This window comes from Ochotona princeps, chromosome 22, assembly GCF_030435755.1.
Source record: "Ochotona princeps isolate mOchPri1 chromosome 22, mOchPri1.hap1, whole genome shotgun sequence".
Lineage (NCBI taxonomy): Eukaryota > Metazoa > Chordata > Mammalia > Lagomorpha > Ochotonidae > Ochotona > Ochotona princeps.
In genome coordinates this window covers 18,286,610-18,306,355 of record NC_080853.1, presented here as the reverse complement: position 1 = coordinate 18,306,355, position 19,746 = coordinate 18,286,610, and the positions used below count along the sequence as shown (strand labels likewise).

The 19,746-nt window shown below is 51.8% G+C and overlaps 1 protein-coding gene across 2 annotated transcripts in view; it reads left to right on the top strand.

Moving 5' to 3' along the window:
- The window catches only part of ZNF341 (zinc finger protein 341), a 34,436-nt gene extending 15,494 nt beyond the window's left edge, over positions 1-18,942 (top strand). For both annotated transcript variants that reach the window (XM_058679635.1, XM_004585732.2), the window contains 9 exons: positions 1,536-1,626; positions 3,805-3,998; positions 6,285-6,475; positions 6,593-6,801; positions 12,896-12,992; positions 14,245-14,377; positions 15,745-15,856; positions 16,150-16,220; positions 17,836-18,942. In XM_058679635.1, the coding sequence (XP_058535618.1) occupies positions 1,536-1,626; positions 3,805-3,998; positions 6,285-6,475; positions 6,593-6,801; positions 12,896-12,992; positions 14,245-14,377; positions 15,745-15,856; positions 16,150-16,220; positions 17,836-18,380 (1,643 nt within the window). In that variant the 3' untranslated portion in view covers positions 18,381-18,942. The remainder of the gene's footprint in view (positions 1-1,535; positions 1,627-3,804; positions 3,999-6,284; positions 6,476-6,592; positions 6,802-12,895; positions 12,993-14,244; positions 14,378-15,744; positions 15,857-16,149; positions 16,221-17,835) is intronic.
- The last annotated feature ends 804 nt before the right edge of the window (positions 18,943-19,746 follow it).

Below are 19,746 nucleotides of genomic sequence, written 5' to 3'. Positions count from 1 at the left end.
GTCCCTAGTCTGATATGGGATTCTCTCCACATCACAGGCTGCCTGGCTCTGGGGCTCCTCTTTGTGGTGGTCACATGAGGTCTCAAATCCAAAACAGCAGTGCTTTTTTTGGTAAAGTCAGATATTATTGCAAAGTCAGATATACAGAGAGGAGAAGAGACAGAAAGATCTGTTCATTGATTCACTCCCCAGGCAGTCACATTGGCCAGAGCTTAATCAATCCGAAGCTAGGAGCCCAGAACCTCTTCCGAGTCTCCCACTTGGGTACAGGAACCCAAGACTTTTGGCCATCCTCAGCTGCTTTCCTAGGCCACAAGCAGGGAGCTGGATGGGAAGCAGGACTGCTGGGATTTGAACCTGCTCATATGGGATCCCAGCATATGAATGCAAGGCGAAGACTTCAGCCACTAGGCCATGGCACCGGGCCCAAAAGCAGTGACTTTGAGATGACAGAACTGTGGTTCTCTCCCATGTAAAATAAGGCCAGAAGCAGAAAGCCTAGGGAGTGTATCTACCTGGTCACCAGACACCTGCATTTCTTCCGCCTTTCTCTGCCATCGTTCCTGGAGCATGGCTTCAACCATCAGGGTGTCTCATCATCTAGAAAGAGCCCTAGTCATCAGTTTCATATTTCAAGGAGTAAGAAGGTAAAGATAAAGGGAGCGTTTCCCAACCTTCAGAAGTCCTGTATGATATTTTCACTTCTATCCCATTGGCGAACACTTAGTCACATGGCCATCCTTGGCTGTAAAGAAAACTGAGACACATCTGCCCTAGTCAGGAAGATTGATGTTCCCTGTGGGAGGGAGTTTGGTGAGAGATGAAGAAGGAGAGGTGGGGCTTAGCCAGGCAGACAGCAGTATCTTCCATCCCTGTGGCAGCATGCTCAGCGTGGGGAGGGAGTTGTTAGATAAAGCAGCGGATAAATGGAAGAGAGCGGGATTGAGACTTATTCAGGGGCTTGCCTTCCTTCAGTGTGCCAGGCTCCAGGTGCTCTCAGTTTCTCATCACTCAGTAGAAGGGACAGAGGATAGATACATTGATGCTTTGGAGAGGATGACCAGGATTAGGGGTCACTGGGAAGAGGCTGGAGAGTGGTGCTACCTGTCCCTCTGGGGAGGAACAGGAAGCAGCCGGGGTGGTGGCATTGGGGTGGGGGCTCAAGCATTCTAAGCAAGGGGGTGCAGCAGGGGCAAAGGCCTTGGGGTGGGTCCACACTTGAGGTTGTCTTAGGTTAGTCAGGCTGTCACTGTGGCTGGGTGGAGAGGATGACTAGGGTGGCAGGAGTTCAAGAGCACAGGGCACTGTGGTCCACAGTGGGGAGGTTGTGTTGCATCCCAGGGCAGAGGGGAAGCTTTGAGACCCACCCTTTTGTCCCAGCCAGAGCACGGCCTGGCTGTCCTCCCCAGGGATTGGTCACCTTTGCCTCTCACCCTGCCGGGACTTGGAGACCAACTCTCCAGAATAAATCCTGGGGTGGAGTGTCTCCAGGTGTCCCCACTCTCACCATCCCTCTTTCCACTTTTGTCTTTCAGCCGCAGGAAAACCAAAGGCTCAGAAGCTCAAGTGCTCGTATTGTGACAAATCGTTCACCAAAAACTTTGACCTACAGCAGCACATCCGAAGGTACCGAGGCCTAATGGGATGGGAGCTCTTGTAGTGTTGGCTGGGCTGTCTGTAGCACAAGGGGACTCTCTTCTCAGTTCCTTTAGCTCAGTGGTGGCCACAGCCCTCTGTGTCCTATGCTGGAGCCCAAGCCTGCAGACCAGGCCAGGAGGGCTCCATCTTTTTCTCGCAGGAGCTGTGAGAAGGGCCTGTGGAAGCTGTGAAACCTGCCCAACATAAACAGGAAGACCAGGGTGGGGCAGTAACTGTATTTGAACTGAGAGAGTGTTTGCAGGTGTGTCAAGGCTGCCCTCATCCTCCTCTCTGCAGAAAGGGCTGACCTGCTAGATTCCTCTCCCCCAGGCTTCCATGTGTGAAATGAGGGCCGGGCTTGTACACTGTTTCTCACAGAATTGGCTCCTGAGATGACAGCAGATATCCATGGATGGGGTATTGAGAAGTTCTGAACCGTAGTGAGACAGTCCCCTTTGTGGTGTCAGTCTTGGCAAGTTGTGGAGGGAGTCGCCGTGTGGTGCTGCTCTATGGTACACCTGGGGCTTGTTCAGCCCTGGCAGCGGCAAGGGATAGCTGCTGCCATTTGAGATTTTAAAGTAATCACACCCTGCCTATGTGGCATCCCTGACCTCCACCCGTTAGGTACCAGTAACACCCCAGTTCACAGCTGTGCCAGCCAGAGACCTCTCCAGATATGGCACATGTCCCCCAAGCTGGGCATTGACCTGGCCTCAGCTGAGCATCACTGGTCTACTTCCAGTTTCAGACCAGCCTAACTCTGAGTGTTGTGGACATTTAGGTAGTGAGCCAGCATAGATCTCTGTCTGTATGACTCTGAATTTCAAATAAAGAACTAAATCTGTAAAGGCTCTAGAGCCGCCCTGTTGGGCAGTGCAGATACCAGCAACATTGGACTATTCACAAGCGGATGCATGAAAACAAGACAGGGTTTCTTGGCTGCACTCACCATAGCCCAAGTGCCCAGTGGTCATATTCGGGGGGTGTCCACCAGGGCCATTTGAATGCTACCATCACTGAAGACAGCCCTGTGGGTGCACAGCAGTGTAGACCAGTGGTGCTCAGCTTAGCTGTTTAGAAATCAGAAGTGGGATCCTCTTCTGGGTCTCTCCCACATGGGTCCAGGGTACAGGGTTTCAAAATCTTGGGCCATCCTCAAGTGCTTTCCCAGGCCACAAGCAGGGAGCTGAATGAGAATTGGAGCAGCCGGGACATGAACTGGCTCCCATATGGGATCCTGGAACTGCAAGGTGGAAGATTAGTGTGTTGAGCCACCACGCCAGCCCCCAAAGCTAGGAACTTCTTTCGGGTCTCCCACATGGCTTCAGGGTTACAAGGACTTGAGCCGTCCTCCACTGCTTTCCCAGACCGTTAGCTTATTTGGAGGTTCTAGCAGGGGAATGCAGCTACTCATATATCCTTGACCGAAGACCGGTCCTCCTCTAGCAGGGACGGTCGTCCTCTGAGCATGCAGCTTCGGGAGGGACGCACTTGGAGCAGTGAAGGAGGAAGGGGACACCCGCCTAGCGAGCCAGATCAGTTGAATTAACCCTAGTGATCATTGGAGTGACAGATATTGCAGTCTGATTGCCCTCACATCCTCCCAGGCCATTAGCAGGGAGCTGCATCAAATATGGGGCAGTCTGGAACTGGGACTGGCACCCATGTAGGATACAGGTGCTGCAGGCAGAGGCTTAACATACCATCAGATTGACTCTGGATCTTAATTACACTGGTTTACAGTGACTATAGATTTTGGGTTACTTTGTGGATATAGCAAGTGGTTCCTGTATCTGGTAGCAATAGAAAGCTTAATTTACAATGTTTTTTAGTTTTTAAACAGTGAGCTGATTATAAGAAAGATATCAGGTAGTGCTTCAGGTGGTGGGCCAGCCTGGAGGTTTTCCCATTCAAATGACAGGAATTGCACTAAAGTGGGCTAGGATCCTAAAGGGTTGCCTTATCTGGGGTAGGAAGAGTGTGATAGGAAGCCCTGGGTTTGAACCTTTTAGTCTGCCCATTTCTGTGAGGGCATGGTTCTGCCATGTCTGGGATCGCCAGCTGTTTTCAGACTGGTCCCCTGGTGCAGTCCCGGCAGTTGTGAGCTCCGGGGCCAAGGCCAAGTCCCTCCCTGGCTGAGGGTGATAACAGACGCTATTCCCACAGCCACACCGGGGAGAAGCCCTTCCAGTGCATTGCATGCGGCCGCGCCTTTGCCCAGAAGTCCAATGTCAAGAAGCACATGCAGACCCACAAGGTGTGGCCTCCGGGGCGCAGTGGCAGTACCGTTTCACGCAACTCAGTGACTGTACAGGTCATGGCCTTGAACCCCAACCGGCAGGAGGATGAGGAAAGCACAGGTGGGTAGCTGTGGGCAGTGCTGTTCTCCCCCTGCCTCTTCTCTTCAGCTTCTCGGGTTTTGTTGCTTGCTGTGTGGCCCTGGGCAGCCTCCTGGACTGCTCTGGGCTTCAGTTGATTTTAGAAATTGGGACATAGGATGACAGACACACAGTGTGTGGGTTTTATTTATTCTGGTTCTGTAGCTACAGCAGCCATCTCTAGCCAACCATCTATCTTTTTTTGGAGGGGATAGTTATTGAACCTGGACCCCACCTCAGAATTTGTTTTCATTTTCTGTTTTGAATTTTTAATTTAAAAATATCAGTGAAGAGGCAGAGAGACAGAGAGAGAAACAGAGGCAGAGATCTTCCCTCTGCCAGTTCATTACCCAAATGACAGTAGCTGGGGCTGGGCCAGACTGGTGCCAGGAGTGTGGAACTCCAACCTGGTGTCCCACATGGATGGCAGTGACCCAGGTACTTGAGCCATGTCTTGCTGCCCACTCCCCCTGGCCCTGCTGCCCCAGGGTTTGCCTCAGTGGGAAAGCTGCAGTTGTGAATGGAGCCAGAACTCAAAGTCAAGCACTTAGACATGGGGTACAGGTGTCCCAAGTGCATCTATTGAGTCATTTTAGTGTTTTTATAAATAACTTATTAATGAGATTTTTATTGATGTTTTTGAGGGGCAAAGCGACAGAAAGCACACTGCCATCACCTGGTTCACTCTCAGGAGGCCCACAATGGCCAGGGCTGGAGCCAGCAATGTAATTCAGATTTCCCATATGGAACCCACTTACCTGCAGTATCCCCATAGTCCCCCAAGATCTGCACTGGCAGGAAGCCAGAGATAGGAGCTGGAAGTGTAAGTTCCATCCAGCTCCCTGTTAGGCACCTGTGAAGGCAGCAAGAGATGAACCAAATAATAGCAAAAAGTCTCAGTGAATGGAGCCAGTGGACATTGGGAGGGCGACATCATCCTCGGATTGGTGAAATTGGCAACATTTCAGAACTATCCAAACCACTTGGACAGAACCCTAGGATTATGTACATGTTGAGACTCTCGATTGATATGAGGTGGCGGTTCCTCATCTCTGGGTACTGGGACATGTGGAAAGTCATGAGTGGTTTTCCCCTTTGTGTCTCCCCTTCCCCCAGAAACAACAAGAAGAAATAGCAAATTTGGAAGCAATGTGTTCACCCAATTTTCCCTAAACCTCGATCCTTCCCACCCTGATTCACAATGTAATCATTATAAAAAATAAAATTTTTAAAAAGAAGCAGAAAAAAAAGAGATGGCTCAAATGTTTGGCTCCTTCCACCTGTGTGGGAGACAAGGTTGGAATTCCTGGCTCCTGGCTTCAGCCTGTCCCAGCCCCAGCTGTTGCAGCCATTGGGGAGTGAGCCAGTGGATGAAAGATCAAACTCCATCCACACCATTTCTTTGTGTAATTCTACCTTTCAAATAAAGCAATGTGTAAAAGAATAATTTTTAAAAAATAATCTATGAAACAGTTGTTCTTTAAGCAAAAAACACCGTAGATACTCTGGAATGAGTGTCTTAAATGCCACCCGTAAGTGCCTCCCATTCTGGATTTTTTCACATCCAGTTTATATTTACTTCTGTAGCACTTTAGGGTGTAGAATGGCTCCATGTTGAGGCTGGTAGCCTTGGCCTCTGTGTTGCACAGCACAGGACCAAGAGCCTAGGTCCTTTCCATGTGGCTCTAAAGGCAGCAGTGCCAGCTACGTACCAGCCAACAAGGGGGCTCTTTAGTTGGCCAGACAACCAGTAGGCCATCCTTATCCAGCCTTCTATCTGCTTCTCCCGTTGAGACTAGCCGTACTGTGTACTCTGCAATCTTGCGAGCTCCTTCCAGAAAAAACGGTTGTTTCTTTTGAAACACCTACAATGTCTGGCAGCAAAAGTTCAACTATTTATTTAGCAATTATTCTTGGAAATCTACTATGTGCCAGATCACCAGGTCTCCCAAGATGAGGTCAGAGGTCCCTGGTAGCAGGGAGAATGAGGAACAATCTAGCAGGGGAAAGACGGTGAACCAAATGATTGTAATCGGGTTGGCAAGAGTAGTGGGCTGAATTTTCACCAGCTGTGGAGAGACGTAGAGTGTCGGAGATGAAAGCCAGGAGGGCAGACTTAGGGTGATGTATTTCTGGGTGTTAGCATCCGGTGTAGCTGACTGTGAGCACGGCAAGTGTTACCCACCTCTTCCTCTTCCTTGAATGTCCCTGCTCCTGCTTCGCCTCCCTGGCCCCTCTCAGGGACTCTCTCCTTGGCTTTGTCTGCAGGCCTGAGCCAGACCCTGGCTGGTGCATCGCAGCCGCAGGCCCTGGCCACAGCAGGCGAGGACGAGGGAGACAAGCTGGAGACCAAGCAGGTGGTCCTCATCGACAGCTCCTACCTGTGCCAGTTTTGTCCCAACAAATTCAGCACCTACTTTCAGCTCAAGTCCCACATGACCCAGCACAAGAACGAGCAGGTAGGAGGGTGGGGGTGCACCTGTAGCATCCAAGGCTGCTGTCCCGGGGCTGGTGGGGAGAGCAGGTGGCAGAGGCAGCTCTCACGCCCCCTCACCAACCTGATGTCTCCCCTCCAGGTGTACAAGTGCGTGGTCAAAAGCTGCGCACAGACCTTCCCAAAGCTCGACACGTTCCTGGAACACATCAAGAGCCACCAGGAGGAGCTGAGCTACCGCTGCCACCTGTGTGGCAAAGACTTCCCGTCTCTGTATGACCTGGGCGTGCACCAGTACTCACACAGCCTTCTGCCACAGCACAGTCCCCGGAAGGACAGCGCTGTGTACAAGTGAGTGTCTTATGAGGCCTTGGACTCTGTGACCAGGCTGGGACGGGGCCAGACACCTGAGGCTGAAACCCTTCTTGCCAGCTATTGGCATTGGTCAGGGAGAAGACCCTGACCATCCTTAAATTGCCCTCCAGCATGGCACATGTTTGTACTGGAGACATTCCTTCAAAGGGGCATGCAGTATTTCCTCATGCACAGTAGGTACAAAAAGGTTTCGTGCCTTTTTTTTTAACTGAAACAAAAATGATGAAAGGCTCAGACTAGTATAGTGTCTCACACGCTGAACAGTTTGGGTTACAGTTAAAACAGTACCCTGCTTCCTAGAATGAAAACAGGATGTATTTGAAAGCAGAAAACCATGAGGATAAGATCCATCTGTTGATCCTCTCTGACACTTGGGGTCAAGGTGGAAGGCGTACAGTGACTTTAGCACGTGTGGGTTTTCTGCAGGGTCATCTCTCTGCTGTCCTTTCCCTCCCTGGGTCTCCCACTGTGGTCCTGAAGAGGGTCTCTTTGGCAGGAGGGATTCAGGCATCCTGTGGGTTTGCCGTGGGCGTTTCCTCTTTAGGGTCTTCAGATCATTTGTTTTGGAGCTGTCAATTGCGTGAGCACCCTCGGCGATCTCCCAGGCCCTCCTTTGGCGGCAGTGATACTTGCAGATAACATAACATTGCTTCCATGGCTTGGCGCAGTCCTGGGTTTGTGCCCTGCAGGCATGCGCTGTGCACCTGCCGTCTGTCCTTTGGGAGCTGCTGCTCCTCCACAAAGCCCAGGACGCAGTGTAGACTGCAGGGCAGGAAGCAGAGGGCCATGTTTGTCCGGAAACTCATTCCAGTTCCATTGTGATTACCTTTCTCTTAGGATGGCTTTTACTCTGCTGGACACACTGGTACTCGCTGATCACCTCTGTTAGTGGGGATCCCTGCCTCTCCTGAGAGAGGCTCCTGGGAGTCACACACAAGCAAATTCCTTGAGCTTCAATTAGTTGGGGGGCAGGTATGCTCACTGTGCCTGCTACTTCCCTGGCTCAAAAGTAGGAGACAGGCCAGGCTTTTTCCCAGATGGCCTGAAAGTAGAGTGGTTCCGTCTGTGTGACAGTAAAGGCCGTGGAGCTCGCAAGCCATCAACAGACTCAGGGGAAATCCACTGATAATTTGTCCACTGTTGACCTCCATCGTCTCATCATTGAAATGGGGCTCACATGGGTGCCTACCCTATTGGATTGTATGTAAGAATCAAGTAAGGATGAAGAGGCCCTGGGTAAACTTAGCTGCATGCAGTAGAGAGACTAAGTGTGGCTTCACCAAGGGATGAGCCTGGACAGGTATTCAGCTACTTCATCTTGCCCTGCTCCCCCTGAGCCAGGTTGCTCTAGCCTGCCTTTAGTCACCTTCCCAAAGCACTGAAGTGAAATTTGTGTATGCCACTATTTCTATGCCATAGCTCATTTCTTTTTCTTTTAAAAATAATGTTCATTGGTTTTGAGTGGAGGTTATCCACTTCCAATACAGAGAACAGGATTTTTGGGCCTCATGAAGATTAGAACCTGAAGCAGACACTGATAACTTCTTGGTGTGTGTCCTTGGGTCTAGCTCTGTAGTGTTTGTAGGTGTGATGCAGATTGCAGTGTCCTGACTGTGTGGAGCCAGGGGTTAGGGTTAGGGTTAGGGTTAGTCGCTGCATGTGATGATGATTCTTGATGCTGCCGTCCTGTCACTTAAGAGACGCAGTTTGGGCCCAGCACGATAGTATAGTGGCTAAAGTCCTCGCCTTGAACGTGCCAGGATTCCATATGGGCACCGGTTCTAATCCCTGCAGCTCTACTTCCCATCCAGCTCCCTTCTTGTGGCCTGGGAAAGCAGCCAAGGACAGCCCAAAGCTTTGGGACCCTGCACCCATGTGGGAGACTCAGAAGAAGCTCCTGACTCCTGGTTTCGGATTGGCTCAGCTCCAACCATTGCGGCTGCTTGGGGAGTGAATCATCGGGTGGAAGATCTTCCTCTCTGTATATCTACCTTTCCAAAAAAAATAAATAAATCTTAAAAAAAAAGGCAGATTGAAGGTTAGAGGGACTAGAGGTACCCATGACATTAAAATAACTGCAGTATAGACACCTTGGCATTTCTTTTTTTTTTTTTAATAAAGATTTATTTATTTATTTGAAAGTCAGAGTTAGAACAAGAAACAAAGGAAAAGGTCTTTCATTTGTTGGTTTATTCCCCAAATAGCCACAACGGCTGGAGCTGGGTTGATCTGAAGCCAGGAGTCAAGAGCTTTTTCCATGTCTTCCACATGGGTCCAGGAGCATCATTTACTGCTTTCCTGGGTCACTAGCAGGAGCTTGCATTAGAAGTGGAGCAACCGGGATTTGAACTGGTGTCCATATGGGATGTCAGTGCCACAGGCAGAGGCTTAGCATACTATGCCATGGCTCTGGCCCCATGTCGTAACATTTTTGTGCAGACAAATGTGCCTCGTTCCATGAAACAGCCCTTTATAGTTTTCCGTTGTAAGGGATATGCTTTTATTTAAACCCTCCCTGATTACTGGGTAATTGGGTTATTTCCAGCTTGATGTTATTATAAACAATACTCCAGGGGACACCTTGAGACATCCGTCTTGACTCATTTGTGAGTTCCTGGAAGTGATTTTGCTGGTCAGAGACTCAAGGAGAGTCTAAAAAAAGATTAATCACCTACTTCACAGAGTCACTCTTCAGTGCACATGGTGCAGTATTTAAAAGCCGCACGAGGGCCCAGAGCGAGCAGCGTGCTCCATCCCCCGGACTCACTTGCGCTACAGCTGACCGTTTTCCAGAAGCATTCTTCCTAAACATGTGAGCATAATTTCAGACTCCCAGAAAAGTTCCAGGCACAGCATGGTGGAGCTCCAGACATGCCACATCTGCCAGCTGTGGGCACTGTGCCATGTCTAATCGAGAGGATTCTGCAGTCAGGGTGCCCTCTCAGTGTGTGTGTGCGTGTGTGTGTGTGTCCTAGAAACAAGGGTAACCTTTGAAACACAGCGAACCTCATGATTATCGCAGTCAGGAGGTTGCCAGCCATACAATTCCCTTATCTAATCCGTAAGCCTATACTCACAGGTTTCTGATTGTTCCAATTAACATCCTTTATAGAAAAAGCAGGAAATGTTTCCTTTGGCCCAGGAGCCAACCCAGGGTCACATGTTGCGGTCAGGTTGCTTGGTCTCTTTTATCTTTTTATTTATTTATTATTTTTTTTATTATTTCTCTGAGGGAGAAAGAGGAAGGCATTCTCTGGAATCATTTGGGAGATTATAATTCACTTGATTTTTGACCTGGGAAGCAGGATGCAGTAGAAGTCTATATTGTAATTGTAATTTTTAGTTAGGACTAAGCATTTTGCTAGCCAGCCAGATTTGTTTCTTTGCCTTGAAGTAATATTTATCTTGAGTTGTGACCTCATAGTTGATTCTTGGTTGTATATTCAATAACTTAATACAACTGCTGTTTATCTGATCTCTGTGTTTAGTGTGATACAAGATGATTATTCTTCTTTGGCATGTGTAACAATAACTATAGAAAGAGACAAAACCAAACAATGAAAAAAAGAACAAGACCTACAAAGTAGGAGACATAAAAACTGTTCCCAGAACTCTGTGTGCAATGTTTTATTGGTAACGTAGTTTAATCAAGCAAAAATTATGTCCTACCTGTGATGGCTTTGGATCTGTGGATAAAACCAAAAGACTAGTGTTTCCATTAAGTTTAAGCTGGCATGTTAGAACTGGAAAACTCCCTAAGGCATAACCTGTTGGCCAAAATTTGAGAGGACAAGGAAAATGACTCCAGAGATTGTTGATTTTGTGTGTGTGTGTGTCTGTCTGTCTGTGATGATATTCACAGCCTGGAGTTCTGAAATTTAAGTTATCATAAAGTATCATATTTTTATCGAAAAAAATATTTTATTATTTTATTTATTTTTATTACAAAGTCAGATATACAGAGAGGAGAGACAGAGAGGAAGATGTTCCGTCCGATGATTCACTCCCCAGGTGAGTGCAACGGGCCGTTGCTGCGCCGATCTGAAGCCGGAAACCTGGAACTTCTTCCGGGTCTCCCACATGGGTGCAGGGTCCCAAGGTTTTGGGCCGTCCTCAACTGCTTTCCCAGGCCACAAGCAGGGAGCGGATGGGAAGTGGAGCTGCTGGGATTAGAACCAACGCCCATATGGGATCCCGGGGCGTTCAAGGCGAGGACTTTAGCTGCTAGGCCATGCCGCCGGGCCCTTCTTTTATCTTCTTTAAGCAGGAACACTTTCTCATGCCAGCTGTGTTGGCTGCAACCTTGACGTCACTGATGCGAACAGGTGTGTTCCTTTGTTGGCTGTCCTGGGGTTGGCCTGGCCTCGTTTCACCTGGCAGTTAGAGACAGGAAGTACGCCTTCACAGGTGACACAGTGTGCCGTGCCCCATGTCAGGAGGCACATGGTGTCCATCTGTCCCGTTGCAGGTGATGTCACCCTCGATGACTTGGCAAAGGCAGCATGGCCAGCAGGGCTTTTAAATTTGCCTGGCTGTTGCTAGATTGCTGCTTCCCCGTAAGCCCGTCCTTGTACCCGCCAGTCTGGAGATCTGCCTCCACCCTCCCACCTGACCCCTCTTTTCTCTCCTGCTGTCTGGAGGTATTGACAGCCTTTTCCTCATGTGCCACGCACAACCTGCCTAAGTTCATGGGCCTGCGTTGGGTGTCATTGGCCTACCTACTTGTGAATTCTCTTGCCTGTTCCTTGTTGGAAATGGCTTCCTTCTCTTCTGTCCGTGTGGGTCCTGGCCTGAGAGAGCTGTTGACAAGGCAGACTCGTCTCTCCAGTGTTGAAAGGTCATGCCATGTGCCCTGCAGTTTATGACCTGTTAGATACAGTGGTTTCCTTTGACTCTGGGAGCGCCTGAAGAGTGAATGAGAGGCAGGTCCCTTGTGGAGTCCTACTCCATCTCGTGGGTGAGCAAACAGAATAGCAGGAAGGAACTGGGCCTGGACCCTGGGTGTCTGACTCTTTCTGTAGCAGATTTCTTGCTAGTGCTTGGACCAAGTTGTGATCAGGAAAGATGTGACCGTTTGCTAGCAGGGTGGGTGGGACAGATCATAGCAAATGAGCAAATAAAATCATTCTGGGTAATAAGTACCAACAATAAAGCAAAACTGGGTGACTTGATAGGGAGTGGCTTAGGGTAGATATTGGGGATCAAGTTAAGATGGTGGAGGAGGGCCTCTGAATTGTGCCACCAAGGATGAGAAGGTGCTGACTGGGAGACTTAGGGAAGAATGTTCTAGATGATAGGAGGTGCAGGTGCAAGGGTCCTAGGGTGGGAGTAAACAGGTACAAGGAGTCCAGGATGGCAGAATGGGCAGTGGAACAAGACAAGGTCTGAGGAGAGGACATAGGCTGTAGGGCCTGGTAAGCTGAGCCAGGAGGTTTTAAGCAAAAGTGTGACAGTTTAACTTTCTTTTTTTTTTTTTTTTTTTTTTTTTTGACAATCTTATTTTAATTTTTGTTTATTTGAAAGGCAGAGAGAGCAGGAAAGAGTCCATTCACTGGTTCACTTCCCATATGCCTGTCACTGACTGGGTGATCCTGGAACTCAGTCTGGGTCTGCCATGTGGGTGGTAGGGACCCAATCAGCTGAGTCAGACCCTGCCACCCCTCCAGGGTGCACAGCAGCAAGAAGCCGCAGTCAGAGCTGGAACTCACACCCTGGCACTCAATACGGGCTGAAGGCATCACACAAGGCGTCTTAACTGTCAGGCCAAATGCCCATCCCAGTTTTAGGTTCAGAGGCTCCCTCTGGTGGATGGCCCACAGCAGGCAAGTGGCGGCAGAGAAGCTAACATAGAGGTTACTTCTACGTCCCAGCAAGTGGGGTTGAGAATGAGAATGGAGGCAGTGAACAGAGGGAACAGATCTGAGAATGAGTGAAACAGGATTTTTCCTTCAGGGTTGGCACTAGGGGGACACTTGGGGAGAGGGTAGGTCCCTGGGGGAGGAGAGGAGGGGATAGTTTCTGAGACTGGGTCTTCTCCTTCACCTGTCCTGCTTTCCCCGCCACCCTCCAGGTGTGTCAAATGCGTCAACAAGTACTCCACCCCGGGGGCCCTGGAGCACCACCTGCAGACGGCCACTCACAACTTCCCCTGTCCACACTGTCAGAAGGTGGGTACCACCGCATCTCTCCTGGGATCCCCGCCACAGTGGGGGTGCAAACCTCCTCCCTATTCCTCCTAACCGCCCCCCGCCCATCACCGGTCCTTCTTTTCCCTGACCCTGACAGCACTCCCAAAAGCCTCTTCCTAACACCAGTCAACCCAACCAGGAAGCCTTCTGCTTCCACTCATCAAAAAGCATCGTAAAGTTGAATGGAACCCAGTCCATGGAGGGTGTGGATTGACATCACAAAAGCCGCCCTCATCTGTAGATTCCCCTACCTCCGCTCCTCTGAGAGAAGAGTGGGTTGTTTGATTTGCCAGTGAGCCCATGAAGTTCCTGCGTTCTTGGCAGTGCGGATGGCATGCCCCCGTCCCCCACTTGGTGCGTTGGGCTCGTTTTTGCATTTTCAACCTCTTTTCTTATCACCTGGTACAGCTTATTTTCCATGCCTGCCCTGGTTTAACTTTGGCCTCATTCTAGATGTTTCTACATTCTAGATGTTTCTAATGTAGAAACATCTAGCCTACTTTGGGGCTTTGGAATCTGTGGTCCGAATAAGAGGCATCACAAATCAGATCTGAGCATTTTACCTGAGGGTAGGTGGGCTGTTACTGTCCCTGCTTCACAGGTGGAAAAATCAAGGCACCCTAAGTTGCAAAATGATGGGGCCAGTACATGGTCTGTGCCCTGGATCATTTCTCTTTATGGCGATTTTGGTTCCTATATTTTCCAGCTTTTTAATACCTTCCTGTTAATTTCTTTGGTAATTTGTTTTGTTTTTGGTTTTCATTCATCTCTTGTCAGTCATTTGGCTCAGGCTCTATGCTGGGGAGTAAAAGCCCGCTTCTGCCCTCCAGTGTCTTTGGGGGTCCAGTGCCGACTTTAGGCCTGGGTGGACAACCAGAGGTGGAGTTTACTTTGGCTGTCTAAGTATCCGGGGAATCCAGGAAGGCCTCCCACAAATTATAAAACCCGAGTTAGACTTTGAAGGACCAGGAGGAGTTGGCCAGGCTAAGAGTACAACAAGCCCTGCTCCCCCCACCTGCCATCCTATCCCGCCGTCCCTGCATGAGAAGAGTGTCCTGGGAAGGAGCTTGACTTGACGCAAGTGCATTTAGGCTGGCCCTGACACAGTGGTCCTGGCCCCAGGGGCCAGAAAGGGGCTGGAAATGAGGGGCCCTCAAGCCCTGACGGTGGCAGGGGAAAGGGGGGCTCCCCCATGAGTCTGAGCTGGAACCAGCTCCTTCTGGTCCCCTAGGTGTTTCCTTGTGAACGGTACTTGCGGCGTCACCTGCCCACCCACGGCAGTGGGGGCAGGTTCAAGTGTCAGGTATGCAAGAAGTTCTTCCGGCGGGAGCACTACCTCAAACTGCACGCGCACATTCACTCAGGTGGGTGCCAGCCCTTGCGTGCCCCCTTCCCCTGGCTCTCTCCTGCCTCCCTTCCCACCCTGTCCCCACCTCTCGAGCTCTCCTGGCCTCCTATTTAGCTGCCTCCACATGGTGTCCCCGTTAACTGCAGAGCAGAGGTGACCCGCTGGAGGTCAGGGGTGGGTTAACTCTTGACTCTGTCCCTACCCCGGCTCAGCCCCTGGATGGACATCATTTTGTACCTGCACTGACCTCATCTCCTTGAATTCTCAGCCAGGTCGGTGTGATTGCCTGCTCTACAGAGGCCCTGTGGCTATGAGTGACATGACCTGGCTGTGTAGGCCCCGCCCTGGACTCCTTCCTGACTTCTCTGTTCCTCCCACATAGTGGCCATCCATTGGCAAGGGCTTGGATTCCACATCCCCAGCATAGCCTGTCCTTGACCACTTCCTGTTTATTGTACCAACCCCTCCCTGCTGTTGCCTCCATCCTCACCCTCGGTTCTCCAAACACAACCAGAGGGAGCCTGTTAGGAGTTTAAGTCAAACCCTGTTGCTCTGCTCAGCTCCTCTCTTGCAGGCTGACGGCATCAGCATCACACACCTTACCTCCTGCTTCGTTCTACACGCTCTGGCTTTTCCTTCTCCCTGGGACACTCCCTGCACACTCAGGCATCACTTCATGCCTTAGTGGGGGGAGCTCTCCTGAGTGCCTGATCTCAAATAGCCTCTCTGGTTTCTGACCCCCACAATAAAAGAGGGTCATTTGGTGTAGTGGTTAAGATGCCACTTGGGATTCCTGTGTTCCTGAGCAGAGTAAGTCCCGGCCTCGCTTCTGATCAAGTGTCTGCCTGATGAACACCCTGGGAGGCAGCGGGCTCAGTGCTTGGGCTCCCATGTAGGAGACACAGACCGAGTTCCCAACTGTTGGCTTTCAGCCCCAACTGTTATGGGTGCTTGGGGTATGATAGATTTTTTTCTCTGTCTCTTTGCCTTTCAAAATAATATATTTTTTTTAAGATTTATTTATTTTTATTACAAAATCAGATATACAGAGAGGAGGAGAGACAAAGGGGAAGATCTTCCATCCGATGATTCACTCCCCAAGTGAGCCGCAATGGCCAGTGCTGCGCCGATCCGAAGCCGGGAACCAGGAATTTCCTCCAGGTCTCCCACATGGGTGCAGTGTCCCAATGCATTGGGCTGTCCTTGACTGCTTTCCCAGGCCACAAGCAGAGAGCTGGATGGGAAGTGGAGCTGCTGGGATTAGAACCTGTGCCCATATGGGATCCCGGCGCGTTGAAGGCGAGGACTTTAGCTGCTAGGCCATGCCGCCGGGCCCTCAAATTCCTTCTTCAGGTACCCTCACTCTCCCTGTGTCTCCTGTAGGTGAGAAACCCTACAAATGCTCAGTGTGCGAGTCCGCGTTCAATCGCAAAGACAAGCTGAAGAGGCACATGTTGATCCACGAGCCCTTCAAGAAATACAAATGCCCATTCTCGTGAGTGGGGTACTGTGCTGTGGGTGTGAGGGTGAAGGGGAGGTCAGAGCCCCAAGAGGACTGCTGTGGGTGGGCTGTGCAGACAGATGTTGGCTCAGAGGGCAACAGGGCTCTCTCCTTGTGTCCTGTCCCAGACTGGCCTGCCTCTCTCCCCACCCTCCTGTAGTGCCCCGCCCTTAGGGTGAGCAAGTGCATCCTCTGTGCCTAGAGCTGGGAGAGGGGCCAGCATGGGTCAGCGGGGGCGCCGTCCTGAGCATGGTAGGCTCCCCCTGAGTGGATGCTTTGGGTTCCAGGACGCACACCGGCTGCAGTAAGGAGTTCAACCGACCCGACAAGCTGAAGGCTCACATCCTTTCCCACTCTGGTAAGGGGCGTTCTGGTGGGATTCAGCTCAGGTTCCTAGAGGTGGACCTGCTTGGGCAGGGGTGTGGAGAAAGGGCAGATACAGCCCATGGAGATGGTTCTTCCCTGGAGCATCTGAGCCGACAGGCTTGCCCTCGTGGGGCCTGCCTGGGTATAGGGGGTCAAGGCAGACACAGCCCTGCAGGCCAAGGAAAGAGAACCAGACGCTGGAGCTCTGCCAGGAATGAGGGGCTGCGGGCAGCTGAGTGGAGGGGCTCAGGTCCCAGCCAGCTCCAAGATGTACCCTGAGGATTTCTCAACAGGGGAGGGGCCTCCTAAGCACTCCCACTTTCCTGGGGCTGTCATCTGCATATTAGGGAACTAGACCAGAGGAGGGGCAGCCAGGATTTGAACCAGCACCCATATGGGATGGTAGCATTGCAAGCTGTGGCTTAACCGGCTGTGCTACTACACTGACCCCCGCAGCGAGTTTTTCACTCTGCACCGTTTTGAAATTTCAGAACAGTGTTCTTTGTCAAGAGGGCTGCATTGAACCCTCTAGAATTCAGTAGCATCCCAGCCGCTATCCACTGGGTGACAGTGACAGCTCCTAACCTCTCCATATGACAGCCAAGATTGTCACCAGGTATTGCCAAAAGCCCTCTGGGGGTTTTTGGGCTGCCCCTGTTTGAGAATCATGATTTTCTTAGAGGAAGTATGGAACCCGGGAGAGGAGATCAAGGACTGGGAGGCAGAGGGCTGGGTCTTGGTCCTGCTGCTCTCCTGCTGGGTGGCCTCAGGCAAGTCACCGCCCCTCTCTGAGCCTCCTCTATTCCAAGAAGGCTGAGGGAGCCAAAGGCTTGCGCAAGGTGCCTGGGTCTGGTGAGCCTGAGTGCAGTCAGCTTCACCGTGGATGTTGAGGCTCTGTGATGTATTCATGGAGTGAGTCTAAAGATACATCATGTGTGTCAGGCAGTGGGCACCACAGGGGAGAGACCAGAGATAAGCTGTGCACAAATGCTCGTGTAACAGCCATGTTCCCTGGGTATCAGGGCAGAGAGTGAGAGTGGACATCTGGGAGGGTTCCCCGAGGAAGTGACGTGCAAGTTGGGAAAAGCCCGGGGAGGGGAAGCTGGAGGTGACTGAGACAAGGAGCGGTGGGAGAGTGGCAGGAGCATGGTAGGGAGAGGGAGGGGATGGGGCCGTGATCAGCAGCAGATTCTATAGGAAACTTGGGTTTCAGCTGTGGGTTTGGAGGAGGGAGTGTCACCAAGACATTTCTGGCTGCCTTAGGAGGGCCCCCGGTGAGGCAGGCAGGTCAGAGAGGAGGTTGCTGTTCCAGGTGGGAGATGATGGTGATCCAGCCAAGTAAGCAAGGTTTAGGGCTTGGGCAGGCTGTTCTAGGCAGAGCAAGATAGCCAGTGCAGCGTCCCCCTGCCCCCGGGGCAGCAGCTGGTTTGGGGTGGGTGAGTATGGCTGGCACACACAATGTGGTGAGGAGAAGGTTGTGGCCAGGTCGGTCACACAGGTGTTTGTGGGCAGGAGACTGGACTGTATTCACAGTGCAGACCACGGTCGCAGGGTGAGGGATCTGGGTGCCTCTGACCCACTTCCCCTCACTTCCCCTCACTTCCCAGGCATGAAGCTCCACAAATGCGCCCTGTGCAGCAAGTCCTTCAGCCGCCGTGCCCACCTCGCTGAGCACCAGCGTGCCCATACGGGCAACTACAAGTTCCGCTGCGCCGGCTGTGCCAAGGGCTTCTCCCGCCACAAATACCTCAAGGATCACCGTTGCCGCCTGGGCTCCCAAAAGGACAAGGACTTGCAACCCCGGCGCCCCCCCCGGAGGAGGGCAACTCCCCGCAGCAGCAGCAGCAGCACTAGTGGTGGTGGTGGACACAAACCAGGGACACCGTTGCCTGACTCACTGGGGCTGCAGGAACTGAAGGATGCAGGGACAGGGCCGGTGGCTGAGGCCGCCCCAGGGAAGACACCCTTTGCAGAGCCGGATGCAGTGTTGTCCATTGTGGTGGGTGGTCCTGTGGGCGGGGACTCAGAGCTGGTAGTCCCTGGGCACACTGAGGCCCTGGGCTCCAACCTGGCACTGGCTGAACTACAGGCTGGGGCCGAGGGCCCCTGTGCCATGCTTGCTGTACCTGTCTACATCCAGGCCTCTGAGTGACCGAGGGACCTGTGGTGTTTGTTTGCATGGACCAGCCTAGTGCACACATGTCTGGGGCCTTTGCGTGCAGAAATCCACTTGGAGTGTCTTTCACGAACAGCTGTCTGCTCTGCTGTCGGAGTGCCCTGCAGTATTCTGGGCCTGGGAGTAAGGCTGCTGGTGGCTTCTGGGTGTGATGAGAGAGAAGGCTGTTTCTGAGCTTCCAGAGTCTGGCTGGGCTAGGATGGGGTTCAGGCCACCCTCCTCCAGGCTGCCAGGGGTAGCCTCTGGTCCAGCTGTCCCTTGTGGTGGGACATGGTTGGATCCTTACAGGTCCCCAGGCAGCACTGCGATGGAGCCATCAGAATGCACTCAAGTGACATAGCTGGAGTACAGCCAGGAGGAGCCAGAGCTGCTTCCAGTCCCAAGAAATTGTCACATCCTTCCCGTGTCAAATCACTCCCCAGTCTGTGAGCCCAGACTCCTCATTTGTACGATGAGCCCTGTCATAATGCTACCTCCTAGGGCTCTCATGGGGATCCAGTGTGAAGAGCTGTGCTGAGGGCGGGGCATGGTGCAGGAACTAAGTAAATGAGTACAAGGTCTGCGTTGGGCTGGGAGACTCACACCTTAGCCATGGCAGTTCCTTCATTGGCCACTAGGTGGCAGCACTGTCTCCAGAGCCTGTGAGGGCTGAAGGTGTCCCAGGGGAAGGAGAAGCAGGTTTGATGGCTGCCCTATCTCCCACCTTCCCCTAAATGTTTGCTACAGAGCATGAGTGATGGGATGCCCAGGGGAAGGCACTTGTAACCTCCTGCAAAAATTTAGAATTCCAGAACTTGGACTTGGCAAGCCATCTCTGGCAGGCCTCTGTAGGGCTGTCACTGCCCCAGCACCTGCTTCCTAATCCCCACCCAGCAAACCTGGCTCATCGGGAGGTGGGGAGTAAAAGGGTCTCCATTTTTTCTGAGGCTCAGGGAGCAGCCAGGGCAGGACATGGCAGAACTGTCAGACTCATTTTGATTCTCAGGCTCCCTGAAGATTGCATGCCCTTTGAACTCCGGGCTAGAGCCCAGGGCTAAGCCCCACTTCCCACATCCTCAGGAAGGGTAGGATGTGGCGGGCGCAGGAGAGGATTATACAAAAAAAGGTCAGAGGCCAGGAAGCCTGCGTGGAGGGGTTGTCGTTGGAGCTGGACTTGGCGCGATCTTCTGTGGATGGTTGACGAGAGGCAGGCTAAGAACAAGGCACCAGGGAAGACCTCGAGATGTGCCAGTGCAGGGCCTGTTGTTGGGGCCTGGGGCGGTGGTTCAGAGGAGGAGGCAGGCATGATGGGTCTGGTCCTGGGTTATGCACTCCACATCTCCTCTGCTTGCCAGGAGCATCC